The 21,400-nt window shown below is 39.8% G+C and overlaps 1 protein-coding gene across 1 annotated transcript in view; it reads right to left on the reverse strand.

Moving 5' to 3' along the window:
- The window catches only part of LOC137666935 (von Willebrand factor D and EGF domain-containing protein-like), a 272,112-nt gene that overhangs the window by 128,064 nt on the left and 122,648 nt on the right, over positions 1-21,400 (reverse strand). The window contains exons 19-21 of the mRNA XM_068407215.1: positions 20,797-20,949; positions 18,598-18,762; positions 911-1,801 (exon numbers count right to left, since the gene is read on the reverse strand). Coding sequence (XP_068263316.1) covers positions 911-1,801; positions 18,598-18,762; positions 20,797-20,949 — 1,209 coding nt within the window. The remainder of the gene's footprint in view (positions 1-910; positions 1,802-18,597; positions 18,763-20,796; positions 20,950-21,400) is intronic.

The following is a 21,400-nucleotide window of genomic DNA, read 5'->3' on the forward strand; positions in this document are numbered from 1 at the left end:
AAACAGGCAAAAATTATAGCACCCAAGATTATAGTAACCTTTTCTCACGCATTTTGTAATATATCTCCAGGACTGCTCTGAGCTCAGAGGGCTACAGTGTTGCTGGGAGCTTACGCTCCTTTGAAGCCTTGCTCACACCAGGTAATCCCTGGGAGGTCCACTGTTAGTGGAGTGCAGCCAAGACCCCCCTACGCCTGTCTGCTCTGTGTGCAGAGCACGAGAAGCCGTACGTGAAAGAGAGTGAATCAGACAATGCAAATACTTCTGCTTTGTGCAGTGAAAGGCCAATTAAGATATCAACTTATCAGCGAGTTTTCAGAAAAAAGTGTGCTTAATGATAGCTAAGTCAGGGAATTCATTGTTTCAACAACGTGCATAATACTATTGTTTTATGGAGGTATTCTAAGCTGTCTAATAAATAAGTCAATATATTGTGAAAACCCTTCTGGTGCTATACATTTCAGATGACAAGTTTGGTTTTGTATTTAAGATATTAGATAGGTATTTAAAAGTCATTTTTAAGGTAGTAGAACAATTAGTTTTTCCTAGAATGTGTTGTGTAGAGAAATGGAGTCGATTTTACTCTTTCCCACAGAAGTTTTACATGTTTTCAAATTTAATGATTTCCGTAGAACAAATCTGGCCTTAAGCAAGGGTAAGCAAGATCACAATCTGTGCCTGGTTTCAATAGATTAGATATTATCAAATAAACATGTCATTTTTGTAAGCAGAAAGAGTTTTTTCAAAGTTATAGAATGTTTGTCTATTATTTTGAAATAAAATTGGCTTTGAAATCCAGAATGATCCCAGCTAGAAAAATATCAAAATTTATAAAAAAAATAATTTTTACTTTGGAGAGTTATTAGATTTGAAGTTATAAAAGAATTTGAAAGAGGATTTTCCCCCTTACCTTCACACGTAACTCCATCACCGCTGTATCCAGTGGGACAAGGCCCACATTTAAATCCTCCATCTTCACCCGGCTCACACTGCACACCAGTAAAGCACGGCATATTAGCACAAACGAACTTCTGATGTGTCCCACCGCTGGTTTTTGGCAGCTCCACATGATCCATTGCTGTGTTGTATGACTTTCTGGTTGCTGTGGTCTGTGCTGGAAGCCTTGCTTGGGGAGCCGACCCTGGTGGGACGCTAGCGCTCCGGTGAGCTGTATTAAGGGAAGAACTTATTAAATGGAAAGGGGAGGTGAGGTGTGTTGCCAAAGGAGATGCTCTCTGCTGCTCTGTTGGGAAATCTTGGGATGGTTTAGTCTTTGAGACTGCGACTCGACCGGACCATTTCCTGGGAGAATAGCTGTACTTGGAACGAGGCTGCTGAACTGCATGTGGCCTTGCAAATAATGAACTTGCATTTGTGTTGCGATGAGAAGGAATGGTCTGGGTTGTACCTGATTTGTATTGTTTAAAAGGGAGAGGGGTATGGGTTGTCACACTGGCAGTTGTGTCTCTGAGGTCTGACTCCTCGTGCAGAAGGAAACTGTGTGTATCACTTCTTTTTTCAGGAAAAGATTGTTTCTCGGGTGCTGTGGACTCCATATCAGGTTTTTTTGCTGATAATGTATGAGCTTGGGAAGTCTTCCTTTTCGTGGTAAGGGATGGAGTGTTAATGACTGTGGGGCTTCTTTCCAAAGAGTATGTAGTTTCTTGTCTTGGAATTTGGGTTTGGGAAAGAAGGGAATATATGTTTCCTGATGTCTTTAAAACGTCTTCCTGATGAGAGCTTCTAGCGTCTTCAATATTTCTTCTAGCAATATCCACATGGCTTTCAGAAGATCTTGAAACTAGGGCAGAATTAAGATATACATTAGTCAAATTTGCTGGTCTAGAGTTTAAAGGAACTGCAGTGGACATTTAGTTTATGAGCAAACAACACAACATCAATTTTAGAAATAAAAGATTAATCTATCATATGTGCTAAGGGCACATTTATGCTGGCTGACATAGAAATGACATGGTGTTATCTGCTATGGGTAACATCAGCTCTGGATGCACAAGGAACTGCGATACCAAAACTTACAGGCTGACAGTTCATGAACTAGATGAACTAGATGAAATGCATTTATGCTAGCTTAACATTGAGCGAGCTTAAGGTAGTAAATCTCAGTGAAGTTCAGCGCTGGCCTTACAGGGATTAAATTGCAGCCAGGCAAACCACTTGCCATGCTGGTTTACTAGTTTTGGCTTACACTAGTCCATGAGGCTTTGGCACTGTGCACCTCTCCATGGTGCACCCTACAATTATTGACCACCTGAGCTAATATTTGTTTCTTATTAACTGTCAATATTGCAATAGCGTGCTGGGAAATGTTCTGCTAGACAGTACATAATGCAGAGACTTTGCATTCAAGCTGTTACAGTCTACGAGTAAGACGAGACATTGCAGTTTGGGACAGATAGATATCTGAGATGGAGGAATAAACAAAAGTTGAGATGGTCTTTGGCAAGATTATGTCCTAGAGAGGCTCTAGTGCCATCACACCAGTGTATAACTATGTAATGCTTTTGTAGTCCTTATGGCAAAGGAAAGTTTTAGGGAAGCATTTAAAGTAGACAAATGGAAAAGCTTTGTTAATGCTGTGTACAGCTCCCTCCAGACGTGAGGGGTACCATGTAAGAGAGACTGCTGGTTTGTAACTGTCACCCGCTTGTTACAGAGCCAGCCGCCTTTTCAGTGGTGTAAGGAGGGATGATAGATGGGGAGAGGGTAGTCTGTGAAGGGCCTGGAAAGTGGAGACGAGTAGTTTGAATCAATACTTTCAGGAAGATTAATGGCCATCTGCTGACTCTAATGAATGGAAGAAGCTATTTTTAACCAGTTCTGGCATGCTCACTCCATAGGAAATGGAATATATTGAATCCTGAACAAAAGGCCCTCACTTGGTTCTAGGGTTAACCCCGTGCAGGGTGTACCTCTACCTTTTAAATATAAATATTAATTACTTTCTTAAAACTGCTGTTGATGTAGAAATTAGCTGTAGTTAGCAAGGAAAGAGATTAAGATGCTTGACAAAGGTCAAAATGAAAATTAAGGCATTGACTAGATCTAAGCAAATCCTGGCATCAGAGTTGTGTTTATTTGGCTGGTAAACAGTGTCATTCTACTGGTGGCTGGTGAGTTTTTATTGCCCTGAAGCATAATGTTTTGGAGTTTTACAATGGTACTGGATCAAGCTATGGACATCAGTAGGTAAATACATGGTATTTAGTACAGCAGTAGGTAAATACATAGATTTTGCTGTCCAAAGTAAGGCTGATGAATGATGAGGTACACAGAATGGAAGAAAAGAGATGGTGAAGCAGCGATGACATCAGCAAAAAAAGCATGAGGGGACAGGAGAAATCAAAGGATTTTTAAAAATGGATGAGAGAAGGGTGAAAGAAATATCCCCATAGAAAATTATCAGTAGTAGATGATCATTGCTGCTTTTTGAAAATTTGATTCAGGGACCAGAAATTGACAGCAATGACAGTGAAGAGCTGAATGACCTCTCTGACACATTTCCAAAATGAGCCCTGATTATAGCTTTGAACTCCTTCCACTGTGTCATAATTAAATGGTTTTTCCTCCTAACTAAATTTTAGTGACTAGTAAGGGGATGAGACTGACTACCTGAGAAAGGGAAATCTGTTATTTCTTTATCAGATGATATAGGTGATATAGATGATATAGGTGATACCCATCCTGCAAATAAGCTTCAGCTTTCCCTGTAAAGGGGGAACATACAGTTGGAGTGTATCTATGATAATGCAATTTATACATCTGAAACAATACTACCAGTGAAGAGTAGTGATACGTTTTGGTTGGTTGTTCATTATGATATATATGGATCAAGGTCCCTCATCCACTCTGTAGAGGCCACTAAACATCGGAAGATGTTGGTGTCATTCAAATGTGGTGAATAGGGTGTCCTCTCAGCTTTTGTTATCTCGGATTTTTACTTATAGTGATGCTTTAAGTAAGCAATTTAGTTAGGATTAGAATATGATAGATTTTTTCTGGAATACCTGAAAATTTCTTTCTGCAGTCTTCCAGATATCTAAATATCCGCTTTCATGGCACGGGGTCTGTCTATTACGGATGGGGAACACTTGAGTCAGAAGGGGAAAAGGGTTATGGCCCAGAAGTTGGCAGGGCTGATCAAGAGGTCTTTAGACTAGGTTCGATGGGGGAGGGGGATAAGATCAGGGCAACAACAAATGAACCTAGGGGCGACAGGCCTGTATCGGGGGCAAGACCGTTAGCCCAGCTGAAGTGCATTTACACCAATGTACGCAGTATGGGCAACAAACAGGAAGACCTAGAAGCCACTGTACAGCAGGAAGGTTATGATGTGGTTGCCATCACAGAAACGTCGTGGGATGACTCTCATGACTGGAGTGCTGCTATGGATGGCTGTAAGCTCTTTAAGAGGGACAGGCGAAGCAGGAGAGGCGGTGGGGTAGCGTTGTATGTTAGGGAGTGCTTGGACTGCGTTGAAATTGAGGAAGATGATGAGGATGACAAGGTTGAAAGTCTATGGGTAAAGATCAGGGGGAAGGTCGGCAGGGCGGACATTACGGTGGGAGTCTGTTATAGACCACCCAACCAGGATGAGCAGGCGGACGAGGCGTTTTACAAGTGGCTGTCAGAAGCCGCCCGGTCGCTGGCCCTTGTGCTCGTGGGCGACTTCAACTTGCCAGATGTCTGCTAGAAATACAACATGGCAGAGAGGAAGTTAGATAGATGGACTGAGATCAACGGCATGAGGTTCAACAAGAACAAGTGCCGGGTCTTACACTTGGGCCACAACAACCCCATGCAGCGCTACAGGCTGGGAGAAGAGTGGTTAGAAAGCGGCCCGGTGGAAAGAGACCTGGGGGTGCTGATCGACAGCCGGCTAAACATGAGCCAGCAGTGTGCCCAGGTGGCCAAGAAGGCCAATGGCATCCTGGCCTCTATTAGGAATAGTGTAGTCAGCCGGTCTAGGGAAGTGATCGTCCCTCTGTACTCGGCACTGGTGAGGCCACACCTTGAATCCTGTGTCCAGTTCTGGGCCCCGCACTTCAAGAAAGATGTTGAGGTGTTGGAGCGAGTCCAGAGGAGGGCAACCGAGCTGGTGAAGGGTCTGGAGGGTATGACCTATGAGGAACAGCTGAGGGAGCTGGGGTTGTTTAGCCTGGAGAAGAGGAGGCTCCGAGGTGACCTTATTGCAGTGGCAGTTGGCCTCTTCTCCCGGGCAACTAGCGATAGGACAAGGGGACATAGCCTCAAGCTTCTCCAGGGGAGGTTCAGGTTGGATACTAGGAAGCATTTCTTCCTAGAAAGGGTCATTACACATTGGAAGGGGCTGCCCAAGGAGGTGGTGGAGTCACCATCTCTGGATGTGTTTAAGAAAAGACTGGACATGGCACTTACTGCCATGGTCTAGTTGACATGGTGGTGTCAGGGCAAAGGTTGGACTCGATGATCCCAGAGGTCTCTTCCAACCTGATTGATTCTGTGTTTCTGCGATAAGCTAAAACAAAGCAGTATACCAAAAGATTGCAAACTCAGTTGTCTGTTGTCAGCAGCTTTCTCAGATCCTGTATTACTTCAATTTATTTTCCTTGCAGTTGATCAATATCTTCAAATATATAACCCATTATCAATGAAGAAGTGTGGTTGTGTGAATCTGGTTTTCTCTGTGATGCCGCTGTATGATTACATATTGGACTGGATGAAAATAACAAAAAAATGACAAGGCAAAGTGCTCAAGGTTATATGACGGTACAAAAATCCATTTGCATTACCTGTCAGTATTTCTGCCTGTACTATGGGGAAATGTGCAGCAGTGGAATGGTTGAGTTTATTTTTCAGAGGTAGATAAGAGACCGAGAACCTGCTGCTTTGCTTCAGCTGTGCATGGCAGGAGCTCCATTCATGTGGATGGATTTACACCACTGTAAGCACAGCATAATGCCAGGATGCATCAGGTCCTGAGAAGATAGATTCCTCTGTTGTCCCCCTATCTGAGGAACGTTAGAACAAGGGTGACAGAGGGCAAATTTCTGAGGGAGAAGTTTAACATCCTTCATCCAACTCAACACCAGGACACTTTCCATCTATGTGGTGCAGGAGTTCCCCCACACGAGAACCCTCCAGCCTTCAGTTCACCCAGTGTTCTGGGTATTTTGAACTGCTTGCACTAAGCTCGTAAATCAGAATCGTCATAACCAGTCTCTTGTTCATGCTTGCCAATGCCCTCATGGCATTGTTAAGGCACAGCAAATTCTGATTTCTTCTCTCACTTGAATTGCATTTTACAGTGAACTACTAAATATCTGTAGTTGAAGAGGATCATGTTCATTCTGAATGTAATAAAATGACTGTATAAGCTAGTGAAAGCAGCAGTTCACAGAGAAGACACTCCACAGTCTCCTAAACCCAGGGTGAGATATCAACCCTCTGAAACACACAAAAGAAATCTAATATATTTTCTCTCTTCTGAGTTTCTGGTTCTTGTTTTGTATTTAGAAGCTTTTACAAAAAGGCCACATCCACACTTGAATTAAAAGAAATCACATTCCCTTCTGACCCCAACCATTTCTGTTCCCAGAAGAGCAGCACACATTTCACACTCTGCCTGGGACAGGGTGGACCATGTTTGTTACCATATTCCTCCATGCTGTTCACCCAAGTCTTTGCTGGTCTTAGGCTTATGCACCATCACACCTTTCTTCCCAAGACATATACCTTGGAGACAGCCCCATCTTGGCCTACAACTAGCAGCTGACACCTCAAACACTTGCTTAAGGTTCTTGTAGACATGAGTGTTTATTACCTTTTCATTGCCATGGTTCTCTTTGCAGCTCTTAGAGTTAGAAGCTTAAATTTTTTTTTGTTAAAGGTAAATGTAACTTTTTTATGTAATGACATGAGGGAGACACTATAAGCATTGCTATGTAATCTCAGGTGCTGCTCTCTCCTTTAATCTAAAAAATGTCCAAAACCAGTCTACTCTTCAGGTGGATACTGGCTTCTTCTCCTTAGCAAGATCATCTGGCTGTAGTCTCTTCTGCCTGTCAGTTAGAGGATTATGGACACCTTTATTTCTGATCAGGTTACAACTATTTCAGAATTCTGTGAATAGTTTAAGAATTAACACAATTCAATAAATTTACAATTTGTGTAGTTTTAGAGCTGTTAACATTTAGTAGTACATGCTGTGTAGCACATTTCTCATTCAGAAGAATGTCGACAGAGAAATGTTCTGACATATTACACTGTGTGGGGGTCATCATTTAAAATTTGAAACATCTACCAGCACATAAATCTTATTTAAAATGTCAAGAGAGAATAGAAAAATTACACTGGTCGAAGAAGTCTTGTTACCAGAGTATTAAGGTGTCGTGGTTTAACCCCAGCCAGCAACTAAGCCCCACACAGCCGCTCGCTCACTCCCTGCAGTGGGATGGGGGAGAGAATTGGAAGGGTAAAAGAGGAAAACTCGTGGGTTGAGATAAAGACAGTTTAACAGCTAAAGCAAAAGCCACACACATAAGCAAAGCAAAGCAAGGAATTCATTTACCACTTCCCATGGGCAGGCAGGTGTTCAGCCATCTCCAGGAAAGCTGGGCTCCATCACATGTAACCGTTACTTGGGAAGACAAACACCATCACTCTGAACATCCCCAACTTTATATGTTGAACAAGACGCCATATGGTGTGGGATATCCCTTGGGTCAGTTGGGGTCAGCTGTCCTGGCTGTGTCCCCTCCCAACTTCTTGTGCACCCCCAGCCAACTCACTGGTGGGGTGGGGTGAGAAGCAGAAAAGGCCTTGACTCTGTGTAAGCACTGCTCAGCAGTAATGAAAACATCTCTGCATTATCAACACTGTTTTCAGCACAAATCCAAAACATAGCCCCAACAAGCTACTATGAAGAAAACCAACTCTATCCCAAAACCAGCCAAAACCAGCACATAAGGATCATCCCATTTCTCCCTCTACTTTTCCCCATTAGTATTTTTTTCTGTATTTGCTTGGTGAGAAAGGGGAAACGGAGCAGCTGTCAATAGGAAGCTCTAGGGAAATTCTATTTTTCAATCAATTCTTAATCTGATGTTTTATTTGATTAAGTTCTGGCGTAACTTTCTTCTCTAGTCAGAGTGTGTTTAATTCCTAAATCTTCTGTTTAGCCATCCGAGCATACCCTAATGTCTTCCCTCTTTCAAATATTCAGAAATACAGCTTTGATTTTCCCTTCCTTCCTCTTAAGCATCCAGAATTTCCCTACATTCAGGTGCTGGTGGAACTTCCCAGTCACCAATGTCCCTTCTCTTACAATCACAAGCAGTAACTCCCTGAATAAATTCCTCAGCTCCTTTATGTGAGGTACAGCTTTGACTTCCCGAGTTTTACAAAGAGTGTACTTCCAGGATTATTTTTGTAGAAACAGAAGCATTTTAAGGACTCATTGAGATTGGGATAGTATTATAAATTTAGATAAGATCTTAAGTTTACACCAAAAATTGAAAAGTCAAATGTGTTATAAAAGAGTTTAGGAACACACAACACACTGGAAGGAGGCACAGGCAAAAGTTAATCCCCATTTTGAAAACTGTGGAAATAGAGGATATGAGTAGTATCTTCTATATAAGAGGTGCCCAGATCTGGAATTCGCAAATCAGGAAAAGATGTGGAGCTGTGTGCAAGCCACTAGCTGTGCACAGGCAGACAGGATGAACCAGCCAGGCCCTTCAGCTTGTGCTGGGCTAAGAGAGCGAGACAGCTTGCGGACCCAGCGTGCCTTACACCCAGACAGGTCAGCACACGAGCGAAGCAGTCACACGACTCTGTATCCATCTGTACAGACACAGCTTCAGTAAAACCTGTACTCTCAAACCACCACTTCTGTGATGGGTAAATCTACTCCCTTGTTGCTTTAATGATGAAATCAAAAGGTGAACATCTAGTTCACTGTCCTTGAGCTATGTTTCAGTCTGATAGAAAATGAGATTGTATTGCTCGTGTTGTTACCTGGTAAGCAATTTTCTTCCCCTTCACCTACAAAAATCATGAGCAATAGGGAATATTCTATGGAATCACCCAACCACTTCTGATTATAACTATTCCTCTGCTTCAGACTCTTTTGTTTGTCAAATGTGGCTGCAGCTGCACATTCACAATTCTGTAACACCACTCATAATTTGCAACGCTAATTTATGTTTTGTGTATGAAATTATAAAATCATTCTGCTCTAGCACAATGCTTTTTGTGGAGGAGAAAACCTGGGATCTTCAGCCAGCTCACCCACTAAACTTTGTTGCAAATCTCCCTGTATTCAGAGAAAAAGAATCCCACAAATGGAATAGGGTCTAGACTCTGCCATCAAGGAGGTCCTTTTCCAGTTCTGGGATGTTGAAATCCTATGTGAGTATACGAGAAAATATTACCTCAAGAAGAGATAGATAGTGTGTTTGCTTATGCCGCATTAAAGGTCTTTTGTATTTGTTTGCATCACTGCATAGTTCGTTTACATCTAGGTTTTCAGGCACCATAATTGACACCTCAATTCATTAACTGATGTATTTAAACAAAATGCGGGTTCTGAGATGCTCAAGAAGGAAGCAAACAGTTCATGAACATAGAAATACTATTACTGACTACATGTCAGAGAACGTTTTCAGACGTATCTAAGATATGTCAAAGAATACACAAAATTAAAGATAATCCCTTTCATACTCGACAAATACCAGAACAGTGCCTTAGGAAGATTTTGCTTAGGTGTAGCTCTTTCTTTATATGAAATATTTTTCTGTTCATAAATCTTTTTCAATAGAAAGCATTATAATTTAGGGATTGAGAGAAACAAAAAAATTAAAAGAGTTGGGGCACTCATATTGCCTTAGTTTTTACTCATTTAATCCAGATTTCTCCATGGACTTTAAATGATCGGCTCCTTTTTAGGTGTCCTGAATATATAATAGTAGTCTCACGCTAAAACCTGGATTTCTAGAATGACACTCATTTCTGAAAACAATGAAACAGTTTTAAATATGAAACTTATCCTAATACATGACACTTTCACACAGTATATTTCTATCGTGTATTCCAAGGAGGTATCCATCAACTTTTGGTTAGTACGATTCTTGGGACAAGGGATCATATGCAGGCAAAGTGCAAGAACAGTGCAAGAAGGTGGTGAACACAGTAAGAACTGTACAGAAAAATGGGTCTTTGAGGAAAAGAATGCATTTTGTGCACTTTGTTTGCAGACTCTCTTTGTTGTGGTTTGTTTATATTTTTTTTTTTTTTGGTGATGTTTTCTGTAAGTTTTCAATAGAAATTTTAACATCAGGGTCACCAGAGACAGTGGTTTTAAAAATTGAGAATTACTGATTGCAAAGATACAAGTACGGTCCCCAAACAGGGATTTTTTTTTTCCCTTTACCAATATTCTTCTTTATCAGTATCTTTTTTTGGATTGTATATGGAGATTCATAAACCAGCTATGTTTTTACAAACAAACAATGTTTTCTCAAACACCTCTTCTACCTTGCAGTTTATTTCAAGATTTAATTGAAAAGTTCTCTCCTAGGGGTTGGAAAAGCTCAACGTGTTTGATGTGCTCTTCCTTCTCGAACAGGAGCCTTTCTCCTCTTGCGCCTTTGTTACTACATCTCTTTCTGTGCTCTCTACATTCCTTGGCTCTAACCCATTCTTCGCTACAGTTTTTAGAAGTGCTTTTCTCTGAATATCCAGCTAACAAAACAGGAAGTGGAGGAGAGGTATGGTTGTACTTCAAAACACCATGGATCACCCACTTAACTCCCTCGTAACTGCTTTATTGCCCTTTCTTTCATTATTCCTTGTCCATCTTTCAGGTCTGAACTTTTACCTCTCCTCTGTATTCTACCTTTTCCAATTATTTGAGTCTGCAACTGTACTACTTCAGCAGCTACAGACAGTATTAAGATATAGTCCATAAAACTAAATTATATTTTCTACTAAGGAATTGGCAGTATATTTTGCTTCTCAGCATTGCGAGAGATGGAAAAATTAATAGAAACTGTATTCTTATCTGATAATGCCTCATGGGCCTTCAGAGACTCTCATGGCTTGAACAGGTTGATAGATATATATACAAAATAGGCTAATTCAACACAGATCGTCTCTGAAGCATTCCTGTCTAATTCTCTGAAACATCTATGTAGAGTCCTTTAGAACTGTAATAACAGATTATAAAGGAAGTTCATAACATTTCTTCAAAAGAAAATCCATAATATTTCTTCAAAGAAAAAATAGCTTAAATTTGAATATTTTACTGAACTTCTCCTTTTATTTGATTCAAGAAGTAAATGGTCTAAAACTATAATTATGTTGTTTTGGCCTGTAAACACATAAAAATGAGTTACTTTACATATGAAAGCCAAGAAACAATCTGAACTATGCCTTGCTGGAGACCAGTAATGAATCTATTTTAATACCGTATAAGCACATACAAATACCCTCAGCAAAATCATGCTTTTATGGAATTCTCCACAATTTCAACTGATTAGGTTGACAGCTATCTATAGTTTCTTTCTAATATAGAAAACAAAAAGCAAGGAATTTTAGTAATAAGTTTTCAGATGGTATGTCACGAAAGTTCTTAGTCAGTTCTGCTAATTTGTGTGTAGTTTAACCAAATGGACTTTTCGCTATCGCCAGCAGGTATGAACAATGTGCATTCAGGTTGCAGTTTAGGAGAGGGGTCAGCATCCCTAAATTCAAGCATTAGTGAAGAATTAGCGAAGCTTATCTTCCATCTCAACAGCCTATGCTGCTAATGCAACAGTTCCTGAAGTATTATTTAGGTTTAGCTCACTGCTAACATAGGTGTCATCAGCTCTAGACAAAACTTGTTTCTGCCCTTTAAATTCTATGGTGGCATGTTGGGGACAGTCATATAAGGAGACTTGCTTTTATAACGTTTGTAGTTTTCTCTTTGAAAGAGTATTAGGATGAAAAAACAGAGACATTTGATAGTGGCGCTTCAGCTAGCAACAGTGTCGTGGTTAATCGTTTCCTCTCTTAGGCTCTGAAGATGTATTATGGAAATTATTGTTTTTAATAGAGCAAGAATGTTGAAGCAAGACAAGGTTGCTTAGGGACTCAATATTGTGACATAAATAGCTCCGAAGAAGACAACAGGTCCCCTTTGTTTTGTGTTCAAACAAATTTAAAGAGGAAGTTATGAACTGACCAGAGGCATTTAGGGGAGAAGGAAGGAAGAAAACTTAAGGATTACCTTTCCTGTGAGGTATTATGTTAGCTTAAGAAGAATTTAAAATTTTATAAACCAATAGCTTGAGTGAAATCTGAGATTTGTAAGACAATATTCTATAAGTACTGTAAGCAACATGTGTTATCATGGAGGAACTCTTAGTGAGAACTTTTATTTTTTAGTAATATAGAAGATATATCAGCTGTTCCACCACGTATAGCCTGGAGAGCTCTGGTGATGCTCACCAGTGTGTGGTTCTACCCTGCTGTGTCCTATAGAAATTAAACCAAAACCAAACAACAAAAGAAATGTCTTTTTTATTTTTATCATAATATATGAGATAAATTCTCTTTGAGAAATCAAAAGTTGGACCAGATGACATTTGGAAGTCCCTTCCAACCTGGGCTATTCCATGATTCTATTAAATTCTTAATCTAATAAATTATGAGCATGGGAGATCATTTTCTCCTGCATCCCAGAGAATCAGTTGTGTTGTGTTAGCTATAGGCTGTAGCTGTGTCCCTTCAGAAATGAACTAGCTCTATACACAGGACGTGTAATTTTGGGGGCAAAATTCACATGGATTGGCAGTGAATATCACCTGATTCTGCAAGTAAGTTCAGTGAAGAAAGTATCACTACATCTGTAGGTACCTGTTAATCAACAACAGCAAGATGTCAAGGAACTAGTCCTAAATTTGTCCTGAGCAACGATAAGTCTGTGTATTTCACACCTATCTTTAGCCCTCATACTGTACTGCGCTTTGTATTACTTATTAATCCTTTTTCTTCAACTCCTGCTTTGCTTTTGTAGTTAGTCACAAAACTCTTGTGTTGCCTTAATGGGGCCAGGATATTGGTCCAGTATGAATTACTTACAGTTTTGAAGGGCTTCTAAGTGCCTTTAACAAAACAGCAATCTGATCAAATTTGTGGACACAGAGTTGACTCACTTTAAAAGCTGTGTGCTATTATGGCTAGATGATTAAATGAGCTTGGAAATTTAAGAGGGGATAATCTTGCTCTCTGTTCTGACAATGTACAAAACTATAGGACCTGTATCCTCCATAGATTATTTGTTTAGAGACCAAGTTGTTATTATCACTTAAAAGTCATGATGGCACAGTGATTGCTTAAGCAAAAGGTGGCACATTCTTGGTAGGAGAGAAATGTAATCTGTACTTGATGTTCTGATTGAATGTAAATATTATTCATGGCATATAGCTGAGTCCTCTTCCCTAGTGGTTTTATGGCTTGGGCTTCATTGGTCTTCTATTGCTGAGCTACATCATTTCCTAAATATATCATCTAGATTGGAAGCACTTAACAAATTCTGGATTGACAGAGTATATGGATCAGTGAAGCTGGAAACCATTTATCTTTTAAATTATCTAAACATATTCTTCCCACTGTGCCTACTTTAGTTGTTATGTTTGGGTCATAGCATATATGGTACAGGCCTCTGTTGATATTTTTCTGAAAATACTTAATATTTTATTAGGTATCCCTAAGGAGGAAAAAGCTATCAGAAAGACTCTCAGATTCCATTTCTATCTTGACAAGTACAGGAGTGGATTTTCAGTGGCAATTACACACTCAGAGGGCAGGAAAGGGTCACAGGTTATGTCCAAAATGTCAGGCTGATCCTGGCCTCATGCGAAGATTACTGGTGTACCATTTGCAAAACTGTGTCTTTCATGAGTCCAAATTTATATGGAATGTCTTTGTGTGACCTTTCCAACCCCACTTCAGTTGGCATTTCATCACATACCCCTTGAAGAAGACATCATTACATCATAACTGGTCAGTCTGAAAGAATGTACATTTTGTCCTCAGATACACAAACTAGAAACACTGAAACATAGTTTACAAAAGGGATCAGCAACTTCCACCATAAATTCCAAAGATGAATTGTGGACAGAGTTTCAATGGCCTGATTTAGAGCTAGGAGCTAGAAGCCACAGCATTGAGATGCAATGCTTCCCAGTTTTGGAGCCCACAAGAGTAGCTGAGAGCTATTACCACATAGAGGAAAATCAGAGTATTATTTACTATTTATTTTGTATTTCTGTTATGCCTTTGCAAGGATCTCAGACAACTTCACAGCTAAGGACTGCAGCATCAATATATTCCTGCCTTCAAGTGAGCCTTGTAACTCATTGCATAAACCAAGTCAAGACTGGTTAGTTACTCATTGCAAGGCACCCTCTGAATGCTGGAAACTGTGTACATTGTGTCTGCACCTATTGGTACATACATATTTCTTATTTAAAAGTTCTGTGTGTGATATGCCTACCTTAACAGGTTTTAAGATCCATCTTCCAGGAACAGTGCTCGCTCACTCCATTAGGGTAATGCTATTCATTTAATGGAATCACTTATGATTTACACTGGTGTAACGGAGACTGGAATCTGGGCCTTGATCTTTTTAAAGCAAATTCATCAATTCTGTTAGATAAGAGATGAAAGGAGTTCATTATGTTCTTCAGTCATCTCTTGAAGCAAAATCATTTGATTGGTTCCAGGCAGTAAGAGGTCCCTACTCCTGCAGTTAGCTCCAGAGATGAAACCTTCGGTTGGCAACCAAAGCTCTTCCTGGAGTTATTTATTTTTCATGAACAGTGATCAGTGATGAATGCTAATAATGACAGCAGTGATTTCAAAGTTAAAAGTTAAGAACGTAAAACTTAAGACTAATATGTTCCTCTGGTGTTAGGCTGAGCACTATGAGTTTAAACTCACACACACTTTTAATTCCAAACATTTTATTCTCCTTTTAAATCCACACCTTGATGTTGATCTGACAGTAGTGCAAATGAGAAGGTCACAGAGGTCTCTCTGATGTAAAATCAAAGTGAATTCAGAAGCACAGTGCAGATACTGGAATAGTGTAAAATATAGAGTACATAAACATAACAAATAGCTAGCACATACAAAAGTATATCGAGTGCCAAATATCTACAGTACTGCAAATTAACTGCTACGGCAGGAGAGCTAGAGGTGGTGTTCAGAATGGAAAAGCAGAACTCGATTAGAGAGATCATAAAATAATCCTCTCCCTTGATCTTCAGCTCCCTAAACCAGGAGAGGCAGTGAGCGCTGGCTCTGAACAATCTTTTATTGGTGATGGATGTAGCACTGCTTTGTCCAGTAAAATTGCTGATTTACTAATGGGAAAAAATAAATCTTTTGTGATGACACCAACCTCTCTAACCTGCTAAAGCAAGTGCAAACAGATGGGTATCTCTGTGACTGTGAGTGATGAAACCAGTCTAGAGAAATACCAGTAGCGTCTGACAAGAACTAATATAGCAACATGCAGTAGCATCACCAGCATCCCCCATTAGGATATATTCATTTTCTTTGTGCCAAGAATATGACCAATGATATTGCATGGTTTGATATAATAGATCTGCCTCTTCTAACAGAAAGTTACCAGATATTTTATACAAATGTGAAATGTGCCCGGTGAAGCCTGGACAGATTTAAATTCCTTAGACTTTCCTCTTTATTCAATGCCAGAAGAATTACGGGACTTTTGATCCTACTAGCAATTTAAAAAAAAAAATGTAGGATACCTACTTTATGGATTTTGAAGGGAGAGAAATAGAAATTTGTTTCTGATATGAGAATGTATTTTTAAAAATAATCATTTCCCTTTTTATATGAAACTCCATACTGGCTTTGATACTGGTGGTGTTTTTCCTTAATACTAGTCTCATGTACCTCAAAAACAATTGCAACCAGGACCAGGTCTGGTTGATTTAAACTGGTACAAACTACTGATATAAACCAGGTAAAACACGTAAGTGACAATAGAATGAGGCCCTGCATTGTTGGCAGAGCAGGTTAGTAAAGCTCAGAAATTTACTTATGAAGTTACATAGTTTGCAGTTAAGTCAAGTACATCAAAAGATCAATACCTATCACATATCAATGCTGAGGAAATGGTACTTTGTTGATTATAAATCAAAACTGAAGGATTTTTGGGTGCAGCTCATCAAACAATTGACTTAGGAAACAATTTTCTTTGGCATATTTTTTCTCCTCAGTAGTCTACAAAGGCAGTTGAATAATTTTTGTGGTTTCTCTATGAAAAAATACTTATCCTTTAATCCTTAAATCACAACAATTGAGTATAACTTCATGTCAAAAGCAACCAATAAAAGTACAAAATAGGGATTAGCAAGAGTATTCTTACTACAGTTGGAAAGAAGTGGCACATAATCTCAGTACCTTCACAAGCACTGCAGCAAGCTGAAGAGGATTTGTTCTGTTTCATTTGAAGACTGATACCATAGGTTACAAGGGAGAGAAGTTATTATTCTAACAGGGAGGATTTCACAATAATCGTAATCCATAACTGTACGTAAATTTAATTGAAAGTTCATTCTTTTTTTGTCTGATATCTTTTAATCGTCAATGCTATACAATACTTCTGCTTGAACTAGCAAATCACATTGGAAAGGAAGTTAAACCAATCATTTTGGCCATAAATTAGGACACTCATACAGCTGCAGGAATTGCTTTCATTTCTAAATATTAAAACAAATGACTACTCTCATTTAACCTTGACACACAAGATTCTCATCGTTTATATTGTGATATAATTCACATGAGTGAATATAAGGTTCTTATGGAACAAAAAATAATTCCTCTTCATTCCCCCGCCAAAGTGCTCAAGCTGATTGTATGGCCACATTTGCAGCATGAAGTCCCAGACTGAGGTTGTGTATTTGACAGGAAAAAGAAAAACACACACACACACACCCCCCCAGCCTCTGGTATACAACTTGCTTTTGAAAGAAGCGTGTATTAGTTTCAGATCCTGATACTTGAGATATTTCTCAAATCGTGCCTGGAGCTGTGTATGAAAGGTATGAATCACAGTAAATGGCAGCTACTGTCTACACTTCCCTTTTTAGAACATATGCAAATTTATTGGTTAATGTTTATATAAACACAATGTAAGTGTGTCTGATTTACTGTACCAATATCTACAGCTGTAGACTCTCTGTTCTACTCAACAGCATTTAAATGATCTTTTAGGGTGTACAATGTATATACCATTCTCCCATTAATGACAAGGTGCAGCTTTGGGCAATAACAGAAATGTTAGTTTATTTATATGCACAATGATTTATTTTTTTTTGCTCAATGCTTTTACAGCTTCATGAAGCTATAGAAGAGTCAATAGCTAACTTAGCCTGACAAACTAAGTAATACGTTGTACATACTCATTGCTAGAGAAAGAAAAATGCTGGGTTTATTTTTGTGACCTTTAGATTCAGTGAACAGGGTAAAATCAATTTATAGTTCAAAGAGATTGGATGATACCTACACTAAGCAGTAAAATTGCTTCTGCTTTGATAGTGTGCATTAAAATGCAACACTAAGGTAACAGTCATTGATTTGGATACAGAATGGGGAGTGAAGGTGGGTGTGTCGAGTGTAAGAGGTTGGGGAACAATTTGATAGGTTTCAAGCCAGTCTGTCTTGAATACTTAAGAAAAAGACTTAGAAGAAAACCAAGGAATCTGACCTAGTGACTACTGTTATTAAGGAATAAACATGAGTTCTCTTGGCAAATCACTCTGTGCAGTAAAAGGTGACAACCATCCAGACTGTCCCTAGAGAACCATACATTGAATTATGAGAATTTCATTGAGAGAGAGCCAGATCAGATGACTGATGAGTGGTTGCTATGCTATTGCCACTTTCCGCCTGAGGTCAGGACCCAGCTTTTCTTTCATCACAGCAGAAGACCTCTTCTAATGATCAGTCCTCAGAGATTAATGGGACCAGCTGAGCTTCAGAACTCCCTAAGGAAGAATGTTGCTCAGGGTACGAACAATACTATTGAAATGTTTTAATTATCTGTTGCCTTTAGTTGTTGGTATAGTTGTTCTTACATGACACTTTGTTTATCATCTTCTTCACAGGTCACCTTGGAGAACAGATGCCTGGCAGCAAAAGAATTAGGAAAGAAGGAAAGTGGAGTGGTACTGGCATGTGTCATGTTCTGATCTTACTGAGGAGGAAACATGTTTTGAAATCCTATGCCAGCGCTGTGGCAGAAATACAGATGTGGTGATTCATACCATCTAGTAGCTCCTGTTGTGAAGAATTCTCCCTAGCAGCAAATGAGGTGGTTAATCTGTTGAATTTCGACTCATAGAGCCAGGTATTCCTGAAATTAGACCTGCTAGCTGCTTGTCAGGTAAGAGTGAAAGAAAAAAGCCTCCAGCGTTTAATTATAAAGTACATTGTATTGTAACGCCATACTGGTTCGTATTTTCTTACAGCCTTTGTATGCAAAGCCTTTTTAAAATTCTAAAAGTTAGAAAGTACCTGGTCTGGGGACTTTGGTACAGATTCGACCATTTCCAAAAAGCCCTGCTGGACATCGGCCGCAGACATATCCAACGTAAGGGGGCTTCCGATCAAAACAGAGCGCTCCGGGAAAACACGGCCTGTTGGCACAGGTGGTAACACGTGACAGCGGTGCTGCATGGCCTGAAAAGGGAGTTCGAGGATGTTTGTTTAGAATTTCTCAAATCAAATGCATATATAAAATTAAGCAGTGACTGCCTGAGCCCGACTAAAGCTTTATAACTGCTTTTATTCTTTTAAAGTCTGTTTAATGCAGAATGTTCCCAAACCTTGAGCCAAACATGAGAATGTCCTGTAGGCACAGTGCAACAGAACAGCTGTTTCTCATTAAAGTAAGATTTATTAGTCCTCTAATTACATGTTTTCAAGTTTATTACTCGAAGTTGTTTGGCATTTATCATGGATAGTATAGAAACTGTAATTTTCAGCATAAGTGAAAGATTAACTGAGTGAGAAACTGTATTATTCAACATCCTTTTGTTTTTTTGTAAGAGGAAGGTAATCATCAAACCTTACAGCACATATATCCCACCTTTAAAAATACACTGTCAAGTACATGTGTTTCTGATCTAGAAATCATCCTTAATGTGTCAAGCCTTGTATGACGGGAGACTAATTATCTTAGAACTATGTGCAAAATTTAACACTCCAGTAGTATATAATATTTTATCACTTATGATATCACTGAATAGCAAGTGTATATGAACTGCTTGTGAAGTATTTAATAGTGTCGAGACAGAGAACAGATGATGAATAAAATCTTAATGATGGTTGTAGATCTTTTTTAATTGCCTCCAGTGAGGTCTCCATCATGATTCTCAAGTATTTTCAGTGTTATTCTTGTATCTTGCCTACAACATTATGATGGATACCTGTTAGAGGAAAGTTCTGGTTACAGAATGACAGAATCACAGAATCAACCAGGTTGGAAGAGACCTCTGGGATCATCGAATCCAACCGTTGCCCTGACACCACCCTGTCAACTAGACCATGGCACTAAGTGCCATGTCCAGTCTTTTCTTAAACACATCCAGAGATGGTGACTCCACCACCTCCCTGGGCAGCCCATTCCAATGTCTAATAACCCTTTCTGTAAAGAAATTCTTCCTGATGTCCAACCTAAACCTCCCCTGGCGAAGCTTGAGGCTGCGTCCTCTTGTCCTATCGCTAGTTGCCCAGGAGAAGAGGTCAACTCCCACTTCACTACAACCTCCCTTCAGGTAGTTGTAGACTACACTAAGGTCACCTCTGAGTCTCCTCTTCTCCAGGCTAAACAACCCCAGCTCCCTCAGCCGTTCCTCATGGGTCAGACCCTCCAGACCCTTCACCAGCTTGGTCGCCCTCCTCTGGACTCACTCCAACACCTCAACATCTTTCTTGAAGTGCGGGGCCCAGAACTGAACACAGTACTCAAGATGCGGCCTCACCAGTGCCAAGTAGAGAGGGACGATCACTTCTCTAGACCGGCTGGCTAGGTGTAGGCTGGCCTGGTACAGAGATACAAAAGAAGGCAAGAAGAAAAAAAAATATATTTTCTTCTACATGTGCCCCTACAGAACGGATATGTCCAGTTTCAATTCTTCTGCTCCCCACTGCCACTAGAAAATCCACTAAAAATGCAACACCCTTTAGAACTAGGCGAACTTAAGCAGTGTGCAGGTGCACACCCCTGTTACAGAGTGCTGTAGTGCTCCGTGTCTGGCAAAAGTGGCTGCCACAGTCAAGTTCATACTTCAAAAGTTGATCTTCGTTTATGCTCAAAACTCAGTTTTAATTCAGTGACTGCCTGTCAAATGCTGAAATAAAACATCAGCGTCACTTGGCAATGGCAAGTTGGCATCAGCTGTCATTCTTATCATCTTGCCTTTCATTGACCGCTAAGATTTGGGGTGATTTTGTTCTACCTCAGAAACAATATGGGTTCTGGTTAGGCCTGACCCCTCTGATTGCTATTGCTGTAATGGCTCTGTTCCCATGTAAAATTGTTTAGCAGCAATCCATTCTGATGTATTGAGGAGGGGGTTGATTTTAACTCTGCCTTTCTATGTTGTATTATAAACAGCTAGTTTATGTTTACTTTTAAGATGGCAAAATGTATGATTTCTGAATATGTAAACTGCAATGACTGAAAAAGGTTTCATATCCTTTTATACCTACCATGTCTATCACTTATGCTAAAATTCTTAATTACAGGAGAATTCTTTGCCTCTAAGGGTTGCAGTAGCTGCTTAACCTCTGTCTCGTTCAAATCACCTTTGCCATTGCCTTTTTCAATGCTTAAAGGTTTTGTAATGTCAGCAGCAAGCACAGCTGTGAAAAGAAAACATGGAGACAAGGAAACAAGGTGTTAGAGCTTAGCTGTGATTGATGATAAAAAGCAACAGTAACAGCAAATCAGATAACCTGACATAAGTTTATTCTGGAAGCCAACCATCAAGCAAAGAAAGGCAAATCAGGTGAGTCAGGTGCTGACATGCAGCAAAGCTTCAACACAAATATAGAAAAAATCACGGTGCCCAAATTCACTGAACTTTGCTTATCTGAGAGATGTACTTAATATGCACAGTGACCTTTTATTGAGCTAAGGGCAGTAAGAAGGCCTCAAGTGCCCATGTATTAGACAGCATTGTTGCTCGGATGAAGATGCTACACTGCACACTGGGACCTGTGCTCTGTCCGACTCCTGCCTTTCCTTGAAAGCTTCTTTCTGAAACTACGTTGTGCATGTTTGTTGGCTTCAGTTAGTTCAGCTGCAAACTTT

The sequence above is a fragment of the Nyctibius grandis genome, chromosome 9 (genome assembly GCF_013368605.1).
Source record: "Nyctibius grandis isolate bNycGra1 chromosome 9, bNycGra1.pri, whole genome shotgun sequence".
Lineage (NCBI taxonomy): Eukaryota > Metazoa > Chordata > Aves > Nyctibiiformes > Nyctibiidae > Nyctibius > Nyctibius grandis.